This window comes from Halichoerus grypus, chromosome 2, assembly GCF_964656455.1.
Source record: "Halichoerus grypus chromosome 2, mHalGry1.hap1.1, whole genome shotgun sequence".
In the NCBI taxonomy this organism is placed as follows: domain Eukaryota; kingdom Metazoa; phylum Chordata; class Mammalia; order Carnivora; family Phocidae; genus Halichoerus; species Halichoerus grypus.
This window is the reverse complement of record NC_135713.1, coordinates 74,059,419-74,074,005: the sequence shown is the minus strand read 5'-3', so window position 1 is coordinate 74,074,005 and position 14,587 is coordinate 74,059,419. Positions and strand designations below refer to the sequence as shown.

The window sequence follows — 14,587 nt, the reverse complement described above, 5'->3', positions numbered from 1 at the left end:
TTCATCTAGGATTATGCTTCTTAAATTGGGGACCTCTGGGTAGATGTAGCTCTAGGCTAAACCTGACACATCTTTTTAGGAGTGTCAATAATATTTGCTAATAATTTTAAACAACATTTTACATTAGATGTATGTGTTTTGGAATACAGGAATTTCAGAATATGTTCTAAGATAAAACAAGAAATTTTAATTGTGTCCAACTTCTTTGAACTTTGCATTCCTTTGGCACTGAAATGTCTGATCATGGATTTTGGACAACTAAGACCAAGACACTGAGAGAAGGCTAACTTGGGTGGGGACAAGAAAGGTGGAAATGGAAATAAATTTTTAGCACAAAACAACCTTTGGCAGAAGAGCTGCAGTTGACCTTCAATCAATGCTTACTTCCTGAACACCTAATGTGCAAAAGCAAGGGGCGCTGAGTTCCTTTCAGACAGGGGAGCAGGAATAAGAACAGAAAGAATATATTTAGATTTACTCTTCTGTTAATCTTAAAAAAGATCCCCCTCCTCAAACATGTTTCTTGGATTACACTTCTTTCAATCAGCCCTGGATGGTCTCTTTACAAAATACTTTGAAAGTAAGACTCAAGTGACCAAAAAATATCTACATACCATCAAATTCTAACTAACCTTCAGCATTTCCTTCAGGATGCTCCATCTTAATGCCCACCTCTCCTCAATGTGTCTGTCACCTTAGTGTAACTTCCGGTTTCTTTCACCCCCTGCATTAGGCAACACAGCAACAGCTTTTACCTTCTCCATGCTTTCTTTCCTGGGAGCCATTCTCCCTCTACTCTACCTCTCACTCCTCCAAACCAGGTTTAGACTGCAAACTCCTAAGGGTATAAACGTGGACTTCATCAGTAACTCCCAAGAGACCCTAAAAGAGATCCTGGAACGAAACAGATACTGCACAACTCCTCTGCGTTTCAAAAGCCTCACCCTTCAACAACGCCTCGAGCCTTTGCTAACATTTACTGGGCTCCACCTGTACCTGCACACAACTCAAACTAAATATACACACAAAACATGAATGCTGCTACCTAACCACAAGGTTCTCCTTTGAGAACTACCTTACCCTCACCTGCAAATTAATCCTTCCCTTCCAGAACAATGTAAAAAAAAAAAAACCCTTCAGTAAGGAGCTTAGCAAAATATATGCTTCCGTAGCATAGAATTGGATACCCCCAGTGTAAACGGTTCCCAAAGGAAGGCTCCAGGAATTTCCACCTTCCTTTAAGGAATCGAAACGACTAACTGAGGTAGAACACAAAAGGAAAAAAAAAAGGGGCGGGGGGGAGAAAAGCTCGTACGGCAAGTTTTAAAAGTTGCTACAACAAAGGAAAAGCTAAAATGCGGATGCCTGACCCTGCTGACGTCTGTGGGAGAGCTTGCAAGTCCCCAGGCCGGGGCTGCCTCGCCGCGCGTCGACCATGCGGGCTCGGCGCGCACCTGCCCTCTCCGCCCCACCAGCTCCGCGCGCCCCTCTGCGCCCTCGCTGGGCCACTGCTCTCTCTCGGGCGGGCGCTAGCCATTACCTTGCGTGAGGGCCAAAAGGCAGTAGTAAAGCAGAAAGCCCTGGGGCGTGTTGCAGCGCTGGAGACTCCGCGGTTGTAAGTTCCCACACCCACAGGGTCCCTCCTCAAACTCGTTCAGCGGCTCTGGAACGGACAGCTCTTGGGAGACAGCGGGATCCGCCGAAGGCCGGGGTGCCTCCGGTGAGTTCTGGGGCTTCTGAGGCTCCTGTGGCTGCGAATTCTGTCTCTGGGTATTGGTGGACAAGTCAGAGACCTCGACGTGAGAGGGCGATGCAAACAAACGGTGCGGGGTGTCTGGGCTGGAGGCGACGAAAGCCGGGTTCTCGATGCCTTTGCCGCCCTTCATGGTCAGGATGGGTTCTCCCAACTCCAGTGCGTTCGAGCTGCAGAAAAACCCGGTTCCCTTCTGGCTCCTCCCCCGCGCAGGTGGCAGCGCCCCCGTGCGGGAGGACTTCCCGCCTCCGTGCCGTCGCTCCTGCAGGGCTAAAGCGCCGCGCCGCCGCCGCCGCCGCCCCCGCCGCCCGCCGCCGCCCGCCGCCGCCCGCCGCCCGCCGCCCGCCGCCGCCCGCCGCCGCCCGCCGCCGCGCAGCCGCCGGGACCCTCCTCCTCGAGCTCGCCGCCGCCTAGAGCGCGGAGCGCGGACGCCGGGCCCGCTGGTGGTGTGATTGGCGCTCGGCCGCGCCTCACCTGTTGCCGCGGGGGTTTACTGGAATGCGGCGCGCGGGCGTGCGGTCCGGCCCGGACGCCGCGAGCTGACCCCGCGAAGCCCCTCAGCCCGCCGCGCTGCTTCCCAGAGCCCAAGGCCTGGGAACTAACCAGAGGTTGCGAGTCTGGTGGCCATAAAGCTCCCTCTGGGTGCTGACAGGAAAGCTGTAAACACAGTTGCATCAGGAGATCATTCCAGAAAATATCCTGCCGGTTTTCTTCCTTTGCTGACTACCAAACCGGATTAGGTCTGGACTGCCAAGAGTCAAGCAGCCACAAATACAATACTTTGGATTTTGAACATCATGGTGAGACTTTTACCTGTCATGCTCCCTAGAAACAGAAATCCCCACCGGCCTCCCCCCCCATTACCACGGCCATTAACGTGGCAACATAACCACCTGTTTGGTTTGGCTACCCCAAAACTGAAGATACAGAAATTAGAAATCCTTAAAAGCCTATATATGATATTCTTTCTGCTGTATATTGCATAGCTAAGATCAGCAATGCTGATATTCATGTAATAATTTCTACCTGTGAAATCAATTTTAAAACACTATTATGCAATAGTTACAATTCATTCTTTCATTCATTCATCAAAAAATGGTGGACGGGAAAGGCCTCACTGAGTTTGAGCAAAGACCTGGAGGAGATAAGGGAGGGAGTCTCATGTGCAGAACAGAATGGCTGGGGTGAATGAAATGGTTGGAGAACAGTAGGAGTTGAAGGCAGGTGAAGGGGTGCAGATGGGGTGGGGAAGAAGTGATTGGGGCTAAACCTTGAAAGCCATTATAAGGACTCTGGCTTCCATTGTGAGTGAAATAGGAAGGTTTGGAACCAAGGAGTGACATGTCATGACAGGATTAGGTTTTCAAAGGATCCATTCTCTTTGCCTTCTGAACATACACTAATGCATACTAAAATAATATATTTTAAACGAAGACATTTTTAAAACTGTATCAACATCTCAAGATGTTAATCTTTCCCTAAATTAAATGTGTCTTGCGATAAGGAACATAATATAAATCACACATATTTCCTTTTTTGCTGTGTAATAGGGCCATATACACAAAGCTGTTACATTTCCTAAGACTTCAGACTATTAAGGAAACTACTTCCTCAAATCTAATTATCGATTATTAAAAAAACTTCAAAACAATGTGTCTGGACTACCTTTAGCAAAGTTAATCGAGGTCTCAGATGTCTAGATACTATCTACACCTGTCTTATATTGTTTTCAATACATTAGTACTATTATTCATTTATAAGGGTCCTTTGGTTAAAAGATTACTTCACTAAAAATTGGAGAGAGTTTCCAGGTTTTGCTGTCTTCATTTAACACCTGGCTGATAGCCTGTCCAAGAAGCTACTTCCAGATTCAGTGCTAATACCTCCTGAAGAGCAATGATTTGGTAGTATATGATGATCATATCCAAGCATAGCCTTAATCCTAGAGAAGAGAATATGGTGATGGAAAAGTTACCCCTCATCCTAAAACAAGATGTGTTTATTTCTTCTAACTATAGTCACTAACCTCATTTAAAATGGTTTAGAGGAATGTTTTCAAATACTATTACTTCTTAATGAGATAAACTAGAATTCAGAAGAAAATACACAGTGCACGACACATGATAGCTACTATTTTGTGCAAATTTTATTTCAGTTATATCTGCTTTATTTACTGAGCTGAGGGATTGAGATCAAAAATACATATATTTTACTTTGAACAGACATACATCCTGTTCCTTGTTCCCTGACAATCTAAACTGGCCAAGAACATAGTGAAAGAGTAGAAATAGGAACTATCTTTTTTTTAAATTTCTTCTATATATTCCATTATTAACCCTTACTAGAGCAGTAGCTATTATTATCTACATTTTACATATTAAAGAATCTATATCCTAGAGAGGACTAGTAACTCTCCTAAAGCCATATAGCTAATAAGTGCCTTGACAGACTTGAACTCAAAGTTCTCTCTGAATTGCTACAGCCTATCACTATTGGTTAGAATTTTTGCTAGCCGTTCTAAGAGATCAACAGTCATATGATTTGATGTTGATAAGGTTTGGAAGACTAATTCTGCTCTGAAGTGCAGATATTCAGATTTTGCAGATATCCAAATTAGGCTTGATATGGAATCCCCCTAGGCCTTCTATTGTAAAAAGTTTCCACAGAAATGGACTTAGAGGGGCGCCTGGGTGGCTCAGTCGTTAAGCGTCTGCCTTCAGCTCAGGTCATGATCCCAGGGTCCTGGGATCGAGCCCCGCATCGGGCTCCCTGCTCAGCGGGAAGCCTGCTTCTCCCTCTCCCACTCCCCCTGCTTGTGTTCCCTCTCTCGCTGTGTCTCTCTCTGTCAAATAAATAAAAAATCTTTAAAAAAAAAAAAAGAAAAGAAATGGACTTAGAGTGATGTCTAAAGGTGTAAATGTACATATGATCATGATTTTGTCTATGAAATATGAAGTAATTTAAACAACCAGCAAATTTTGCTTTGATGAAATATTAAACACAATCATGGATTAAGACTCTTTTGCACAAGCTTTGAATTAACAAATTCAAATTAAACTATCAGAATCAAAGTAGCATAATCATCATGCACTTAAATTGGTACTGTGTAAGGAGAAATCTCCACTCTCGCAGTGCTAAAGAGTAGTACTTTTTTTGGGCGCCTGGGTGGCTCAGTTGGTTAAGCGACTGCCTTCAGCTCAGGTCATGATCCTGGAGTCCCGCATCGGGCTCCCTGCTCAGCGGGGGGTCTGCTTCTCCCTCTGACCCTCTTCCCGCTCATGCTCTCTGTCTCTCATTCTCTCTCTCTCAAATAAACAAATAAAATCTTTAAAAAAAAAAAATAAAGAGTAGTACTTTTTTTAAAGATTGGTGAAAGCGCTGTTGCTTCATCTTAAATACATCTTGCTCTTACTGAAAGTGTTATCAACACCACTTTCCTGTTCCCTTACATCCTTTGTGCTGCAATGATGGAAGGAAGGGGGTTCAGGTTTGCAACAGAGACAACAAAACAAAGCAAAACAAAAAAAATTTGTTAGAATTTTTTCTCTTATAATTCTGTGGAAAGTTGTCTTTTTTTATTATTATGATATTTTTTAATTCTTTGGTCAATGTAGGGTAAATCTAGTGAGCATAGTCAAGATACACCATGTTAAATTTCAGAAGGTAATTAATAAATTGCTATTCTTTTAATGGATTTCAGTTGATATATTTTTAAAGGGTAGAGAATGGGATAAAGAATAGTATCCAAATTTTATAGTAAAGCTCCAACATTGTACACAGGAGCAGATGTCCCTGCCTATGGATCTTTCTCTTGAATGTGCAGTAGGTCTTTCCCTTCAGGAATTGGATGAACCAAGATAAAGTGGCTTAATGACAGAAGCTATCAAGATTATCCCACTAACTCCCCTTGGTCTGATTCCATGCTTAAAGAAATCTTATTATATGTTGGCCTTCCATGTAGATATACCTATCGGATGGAAATATATGCCTATCTTGAGTACTTTATCATTTTTCTTTCTGTGTACTTTTAATAGTTTATTAGTTCCTTTCCAGTTGTATAGTGGATGTAAATCCTTTAGTAATATAACACTATGACACTCACAGAATTTTAAAATTACAGGATCTTGAGAGAGCCTGAATACGAAGATGGTCAAGTGCAGATATTGTTGTGGTAATTAAAAACACCACTATTAAGGACTTATTAATACCACTGGATCTTATATTTATTAAATAAAAGCAATGGCACAATCTAAGTGATCTTAGTATTGTTCATTTATCTTTTCTATTTTAAATCCTCTACAAAATGCGTAATTAAAAATAAATTATATCTAAGAAAAATGTAATGCTGAACTAGATTATTTTTAATACTTTTTGATTGCAGTTGCACAGAAAGATACATTTATGTTTAGAAGAAATTGCAGTTATATTTTTTTAGTAATACTAATCATAAATCATTAAGAAAGACATATCTATGAACATGGATGATTATAATTTTTAAAAAAGAAAACATGTAAACATTTAATACTATAATCCCATAAGAAAGCTAACTCAGTAGGCAGTGAAAAATGCATACTAGCAGAAAATTTACTGTACCATATCAAATTAAGCATTTCACTGATAAGTAATTAATATTATAATTTACTCAAAATACTGTGAACTCTATAGAAGAGTATTTATTATACAAATATACAACATTAGGTATAGTGAAGATAGCGTATTTGGATTTATATATATATCAAGAAATGCTTTAAGCTAGAAGAAATTATTCTACAACAAATGAATAGTTAGGATAATATTTCTAAAACATATTTCTTTTCTGCTCAAGATCTGATTTTGATGCCAGGAAACAGTCATCAATGTTATCATTTTGTAGAATATATGTAATCACAAGGTCATCATCATGACAAAACACCAGCTTTGCTGAATAGAGAAACAGCCATGCTGCCACTCTTGATAGTCCAATCATTCCTACAATTTAATCACTACCGTTTCTTAACAAAGTGGATGATGACGGTTATTAAAATTTAGATTTATAGAACTACAAGGGACATCAAGATGTCATTTGTTCCAACAACCTATTTCTAGGCAGATTAATGTCAAATGCACCCAAAAGCTCAATGTAATTAGAAGCAGGAAATAGGCCAGTAACAGAGGGAATGATAGTGGTGAGTGAGGAATTGTCATACATTCTTTCATAGTAATCTTTTTACAGTTTATTGGAAGTTGGTAGAAGTCTAGTGTAAGGTTGAGGGAGCTATCAGGCTACTATTAATTAGTAAAATAATTTACTTGTATATACAAATAGGAGCTTTAATGAACAGAACTCAAGTCAGTAGACATAAATAAAACAAAGCAAACCTTAAAAAACCCTTACATTTCTACTTTATAACTCGTGAAAGTTCTCAGAGCATATTCCTAAAGGACAAGGACGAAGATTTTATACTCTACAAAAGAGATAAGAAAAGAGAGAATTTCTTGATTATCAGATAAAATTCACAGAATCAAAGTGTCTTCTTTGATTGAAGAAAAGATACGAAGTTCTCCACTACTTCAGCTTATCTGAGGAGAGGAAAATTTGCTAGACTAGAAAGAGAAAAGGATACCAAAAAAACTCTAAGAAGGTGAAACTTCTGAGGCAGTGGTGAAACAAAGGCAAACTTTTTAAAATAAATTTTAAAATGGGCACTAAAAGTACAGCCAAAGGAGGGACTTCCACTTCCAGACAAGATGGAATAATAGCAGAGACCAGACTTAACTTCTACTTGAAACACCCAAAAGAAAAAAAGAAGAAGAAGAAGAAGAAGAAAATACATGAAGAAAAAAAAAAGTTTCAAGACACTGGATTTCAGGTAATAAAAAAGTAGTCTTTAAGAGACGGGAAGTGAATGAGGTGAGTAATCTACTGCCTTGAGAGTTTTCAAGAGATGGTGTGGGAAGGGTGGGGCAGGACGTGAAATGCACGGAAAATCCAGCAGACTCTGAGATGAGGAGACAAAACTGAAGGTCCAAGGATACCAAGATTGCTGGAATGTATAGAGCAGAATATGAGAGGGGAGAAAGCTGCTCAGAGTTGATGTGCAGAGGAGTCCCTCAAGTATTCAGCAGAGTACAGATGGCATGTTCATATGAAGAAACCACCCTAGACCACAGATAGATTCATATGAAGGGGTTAGAGAGACAGTGGGCAATATTCAGAAAAGAAGGTAAAATAACAAAGTTTTCAGACATTAAAAACAAAAAAAAAGAAAGAAAACTGAAATAATACCAGAACCCCTGCATACATGTCAAAAGAAGTCCTTCGGTCAAATGGAAAATGACACCATGTGGAAATAATGATTTATACAAAGGAATAAAGAGCACCAGAAATGAGGAGATGTAGTTTAAGACTGATAAAGAAATGTATGTGATTTTTAAAATTATTTCTGTTTCTTTAAAAGATAAACTGCTTGAACAAAAATTTAAAAGTATTGTAGTATTCATAAGTTATGTAAAGGTAAAATATATGACAATAGTGAAAGGCCAGGTAAAGAGAAATGGAAAATAAATAAATAAATAAATAATAAATAAATAATAAATAAATGTATATTATTGTAAATATTTTATATCTGAAATGATATCCTTGTCTTATATGTGAAAGTGATATGTCAAAGGTAAAATATTATAATGACCTAAGCAACCTATGTCTATTAAAGAAATTGAATTTGTAGTTAAAAATGTTCCCACAACCTCAGGCTCAATGATTTCAGTAGTGAAGTCTATTGAGCGTGTAAGGGAGAACTAATACCAATTCTACACAAATTCTTTCACAAAATTAAAGATAAGGGAACACAGGTGCGCCTGGGTGGCTCAGCCAGTTAAGCGCCTGCCTTCGGTTCAGGTCATAATCCCAGGGTCCTCGGATCAAGCCCTGCGTCGGGCTCCCTGCTCAGCAGAGAGCCAGCTTCTCACTCTCCTTCTGCTGCTCCCCCTGCTTGTGCTCTCTCTCTCTCTCTCTCTGTCAAATAAATAAATAAAATCTTAAAAAAAAAAGATAAGGGAACACATCCCAACTCATTCTATGATGACAACATTATTCATCATTTATCCGAATTTCACCATAGCATCTATCAAAAGTTATCTTGTATTCTTGTGGATAAGATAAATAAGTGTGCGATAAATGACAGCAGGGTTAGTACAATTAGTACAGTTGAAGTAGTATGGTCTTTTCTGATTGAATGACTATGGCAAAACAGGGATTGAGTAACAGATTAATGTCAGCATAGAGTGTTTTAATAAAGCTGAGAACATGTAGTGGCATAGGCTATTAAAAATCCCATGAGCTTAAAGCAATACATAACACTTTCTAGCTCATGGAAGAATCAAAGTGGATTTCCTCTTCAGGAGGCTTTTCTGGAAAGTTTTCCTTCAAATGGTGAACTTGGATCCAAGTTCCTCCCACTTTCTAGTACTCTCAGAGTTCTCACTTGCAGCAAGTCAATTGGGGAGAGACTGCAAATATTTATATTGCATGTTTCTGGCCAGCACTGAAATGTATCATATGACATTTCTGCCTACACCCCACTGACCAGAACTCAGTCCTGGGCTCTACCTGGATAAAAGGAGGGCTCAGTATGTGGTCGTGCTGTATGTCCAGGAGGAAAATGAAACAATTTGGTGAAAACTATCTGTCATAAATATTATGAATACTTCATATAACATTATCAAGTTCCACAAGCTAAACTGATGATCCATTATCCAATAAGATGACATAGATTTTTTAAAGTTCTATACATCATTTTTAAACTGTAAAATAGGAAAGCTTAACATTAGCAAGTTAAAATATGGATCAAATTGTATATAAATTTAAGAGACACAGAATCCAGGTTAAGATTTTTTTTTCTCTACTTCCCAACATTCAGACTATCTTGAAATATTGTACTCAACCCTAATTGTTTTACCAAAAGAACAAATGACTAATGAGTGCAGGTCCAAGGATAATATAACTAAGATAGAAAGAAAAATTGGGATTTGTCACATGAACATTAGTTGAAATAACTATGAAAGTTGATCCTGAAGTAAAGATACAGGGTTAACAACAGAGTTGTCATAAAATATTTGAGTAGAGATACCATTTGAAACAGAGATCAGACTTATTCTTTATGGTTCTTGAGATTAGTACAAGGACCTTGAAAGTAGAAGAAGAAAAATATGAGCTCAAAATAAAGGAAAATCTTTATAAATAATTAGAGCAGTGATTCTCAAAATGTCATCCAGGATCCCCAGGGGAAATCTGAAACCTTTCAAAAGGGTCTTCAAATTCACAACTATATTCAAAATGATACTAGGGTGTTATTTGCCTTTTAGATTCTCATTTTCTCATGAGCCTACAGTGATGTTTTCCGGAGGCCACTTGACATGTCATACCACAAAAAGAAGACATAAGAACCTCTTATTAAGCCAGACATAAAAGAGATTTGACAAAAGGTAAAACCATTCCATTCTTTTCACCATAATTTTTGAAAATGTATTTTTCCAGCTTTATTGAAGTATGATTGACAAACAAAAATTGTATGTATTCATGGTATACAATATGATATTTTGATATATGTATACATGGTGAAATAATTACCACAGTCAAGTAATTAACATATCTATCACCTTTCACATAGTTATCTGTGTGTGGGGTGTGTGTGTGTGTATGAGGAAAACACTTGAGATCTACTCTCAGCAAATTTCTAGTATACATTATTATTAACTATAGTCATTGTGCTGTATATAATAGATCTCCAGAACGTTCTCATCTTACAACTGAAAGTGTGTACTTTTTGACTAGCATCTCCCTTTCCTCCCCACCTCCCAGGTCCTGGTAATGTCCAGTCTATTCTCTGTTACATGAATTCAAGTGTTCGTTTGTTTGTTTTGTTTTTGGATTCCACATACAAGTGAGGTCACGAGATAGTTGTCTTTCTGTGTCTGGCTTATAATTATTGAATCTTAAAAATATTTATGTTAATATATAATGGGTTTATTATAGCTATTTAAAATGAATCATTAAAATGGTTCATTTTAATTTCTAATATGATAAACATCAATAGATATATCCCACAGAAACAAAAGCTCTTTGCAATTTAAATAAGGGCTAAATATATAAATGGGTCTTGAGACAAAATAGTTTAAGACCTGTAGAATTAGAGCTTTACAAAATGGGATAAACTAAAGTAGATTGAAGCCACTGAAACCCATTCCAAATCTGAAATACAATGAGGCTAAAAATCTGTAATCATCCGTTAATTTAATAAAATACTGACATGAACATAAACTTGTTAAAATTTGTTTCATCAAACATCTATTTAGTGTCAGAACTAAGAATTCCGTTGTCTTCTCACTAGACCACTTTTATTCCTTCCCCTGATCCTATTCCCATAGTTTAGCAATTATGTTTACCTCCAGGCTTTGGCCAAGCAAATAAATGGACCGTGTTGTATTTTAACTGGAACCTTTCATGAGTTCACTGCCTAAGATGTTTCTTGGTTGTAACTACCTTCCTTTCTTAGTACTCCTTGACTGAATAGACAAAAGATTTCTCAGGCTTCTGATATACTGTTTACCTAGACTCTTGTTTTCTTTATGTATCTAAGGCATTCAAAGTACACGTTAGCAAAGGAAGATTCAGTTCTGGAATGTGGGTGGAAACTAAGAAAACAAGAATGAAGCCACACAAGGATACTACCTGCTTTTGAGGTTATTCGTGAAGTGGAATGAGTTATAAAACAGTAAGTCATATACAATTGTACACTAACAAATGCTTTCCCAAATAAGGTACCTGAATATAAAAGGTATATTGAACAAATGCCACATGAGACTTACCGAAGTATAATAAATCAATAAGTATGATATGCTATAAACATGAAAATACTGTAAGCATAAACATTAATTGGTTACTATAATGTATATGTCATAATATTCAAGCATGATAGATGGTATCAAAGCTTTGGAATCATTTATACATTCTTTTATAATGTCCATGGTTCAGAAACTTACACCTATATTTCCTTATCAAAAAAGAGAAAAAAGTCAAGAGTAAAGGCAAACATCCTAAGGTAAAATTCAACCAGTAAAATAAAATTGCTCATGGGATACTTGGAATGACACAAGACAATAGAGGATGATCTGGAAAATAGTTTCCCATCCGCCAATAGGTGCCAATCTGTGGCTGTCCTAAACATAAACACTACAGATAATCTTAATAGTCCCTCCAACATTTTTGTAGTTATTGTCTAAATATTTAAAGATAAAGGAACCTAATTATTATGATTTCTGGTTCTTATGTAATAGGTATAGAAACGTTGTCTTTCTTTGAATCCTAGAAAAGTAAAGGGCAGTATACCATTTTAGGTGTTTGGAATAGATTTGATCAGAATAATACAAAGCGGGCATTGTCATATAATTTTCACCTCACATGAAGGGTGTATAGAACTTCCTTGCACTATTCTTGTAAGCTTTCTATATCATTTTGCAATGAGACTAGAATTTATAAAAATAAGATCTTGTTATTACCTTTCATAAAACTCTCCAATGCTTTCCATCATACTTAGAGTAAAACACTGTTCTTCCCACGGCCTACAAGGCTCTATATATCTTAGCCCCTGCCCACCTCTAACATGAGTTCATAACACTTTACCCCTTGCTAAATGTGATTTAGTCATAAGGTTCTCCTATTTCCTTCACATAACAAACTCTTCTCCATCTCATGGCCCCTGAACTTGCTAGTCTCTCTGCTTAGGATGTTACTTTCCAGGATCTTGTAACGCTGATGTTTTCACAGCACTCAATCTCAGCATAAATGTCATCTCAGGAAGGCTTTTTCTGTTTGAAATACTCATCATACATGCACACAAATACACATTCTGTAACACCTTGTCCTGATTACTTTCCTTATATCATGTATCACAATTCACAAATATTTCCCTTAACCTGTTTATTATTATCCTCCTAAACAAGAGGAGTTTTGTATTTCCATTTCTGGCATACTAAGGGGTCCACAAACATTTGTTGAATGAATCAATGTGAAAGAAAGCCACAAAATAGTTATCATTGTAATAATCATCATAATAGCTACCTTTCATCTTGACAGCAACATGCTAAGTCATTTATGTGCATTATTGTATCCTTACCTTACCTACTACATCTTTACCTCACCTACCACCGTATCCCTACATTTCCTTTCATAAGTATGAACGTGCAGCTTCTGCCATGGCACTCAATGAACTCTATCTTCTGGAATTTATGCCATCATATCATCTCTTTCCCTCGTGTGTACTGGATAGAACTAATGACTTGTCTCCAACAAACAAGATATACCAAAAGTGGTGGGGGTGAGATGATAAAAAAGGAACTTTGCTGTGCTCGCTTCGGCAGCACATATACTTAAAAAAAAAGGAACTTTGCTGGAGTGAAACCTGCTGTATACAAACTTAACCAAATTATCAAGGTTAACAATACTGGCAATACATGACCTCATGTATCCATGATATGATGCAATGGAAAGGGCAAATCACTTCTGTGTTATCTTTCCCATACTGCAAAACTTCACGTAATCATGAAAAAATATCATGCAAACCCAAATTTAGGGGCATTCTACAAAAAACCACCAGTTCTTCTAAAAAATGTCAAGATCATGAAATGTAAGGAAAGAATGATCACAGATCAAGGAAACTAAGGAGACATGACTAAGCACAATGTGACATCCCGGATTGGGTCCTAAAACAGAACATGGGTGGAAAAACTGATGACATCTGAATAAAGTTATAGTTTAACTTTTTAAAAAAAGAGATGAGATGTGGGGTGCCTGGGTAGCTCAGTTGGTTAAGCATCAGACTCTTGGTTTCAGTTCAGGTCATGATCTCAGGGTCATGACAGTGTGGGCTCCACACTCAGCAGGGAGTCTGCTTGAGATTCTCTCCCTCGCCCTCTACCCCTCATCCTGCTCATGCTTTCTCTTGCTCTCTCTCCAAAATAAATAAATAAATAAAATCTTTAAAATAAAAAAAAAGTGATAAGATGTCACCTTTCAGCCAGAAACTGCCATCTTCCTGTAATTCTCCAAAATGACCAACACAAAGGGAAAGAGAAGAGGTACCCATCGTATGTTCTCTAGGCCTTTTAGAAAACATTTAGTTGTTCCTTTGGCCACACACATATGAATCTACAAGAAAGGTGATATTGTGGACCTCAAGGGAATGGGCACTGTTCAAAAAGGAACAACCCACAAATGCTACCATGGCAAAACTCTACAACGTTACCCAGCATGCTGTTGCCATTGCTGTAAACAAGTTAAAGGCAAGATTCTTGCCAAGAGAATTAATATGCATATTGAGCATATTAAGCACTTAAAGAGACAAGATAGCTTTCAGAAGTACGTGAAAGAAAGTGATCAGAAAAAGAAGGAAACCAAAGAGAAAGGTATTTGGGTTCAATGAAAGTGACAGCCTGCTGCACCCAGAGTTACACACTTGGTGAGAACCAATGGAAAGGAGCCTGAGCTGCTAGAACCCATTTCCTATGAATTCATGGCATAATAAGTGTAAAAAAATAAAGGATCTCATGACTATAAAAAAAAAAAAAAAATGATGTGATGTCAGTTCTGAGACCAGGCTATAGAAGGCTATTTTGTGTGCACTTACTCTGTGACTCTTCTGGCTTGCTGCTCTGATGAAGCAAGGTCTATGATGTGAGCCCACATGGACAGGCCCACAGGACAAGGAACTGAGAGTTGCCTCTGGTCAAAAGCTAGTGAGTCGCTGAGTCCATTGGTCCAACATACCTTGAAAAACTGAATCCTGCTGGGGCGCCTGG

The 14,587-nt window shown here is 38.3% G+C and overlaps 1 protein-coding gene across 1 annotated transcript in view; it reads right to left on the bottom strand.

Moving 5' to 3' along the window:
- Nucleotides 1-1,931, bottom strand: part of SLCO4C1 (solute carrier organic anion transporter family member 4C1) — a 70,466-nt gene extending 68,535 nt beyond the window's left edge. Inside the window, exon 1 of the mRNA XM_078067002.1 lies at nt 1,541-1,931. Within this exon, the coding sequence (XP_077923128.1) occupies nt 1,541-1,886 (346 nt within the window). The 5' untranslated portion in view covers nt 1,887-1,931. The remainder of the gene's footprint in view (nt 1-1,540) is intronic.
- Nucleotides 1,932-14,587: the final 12,656 nt, after the last annotated feature.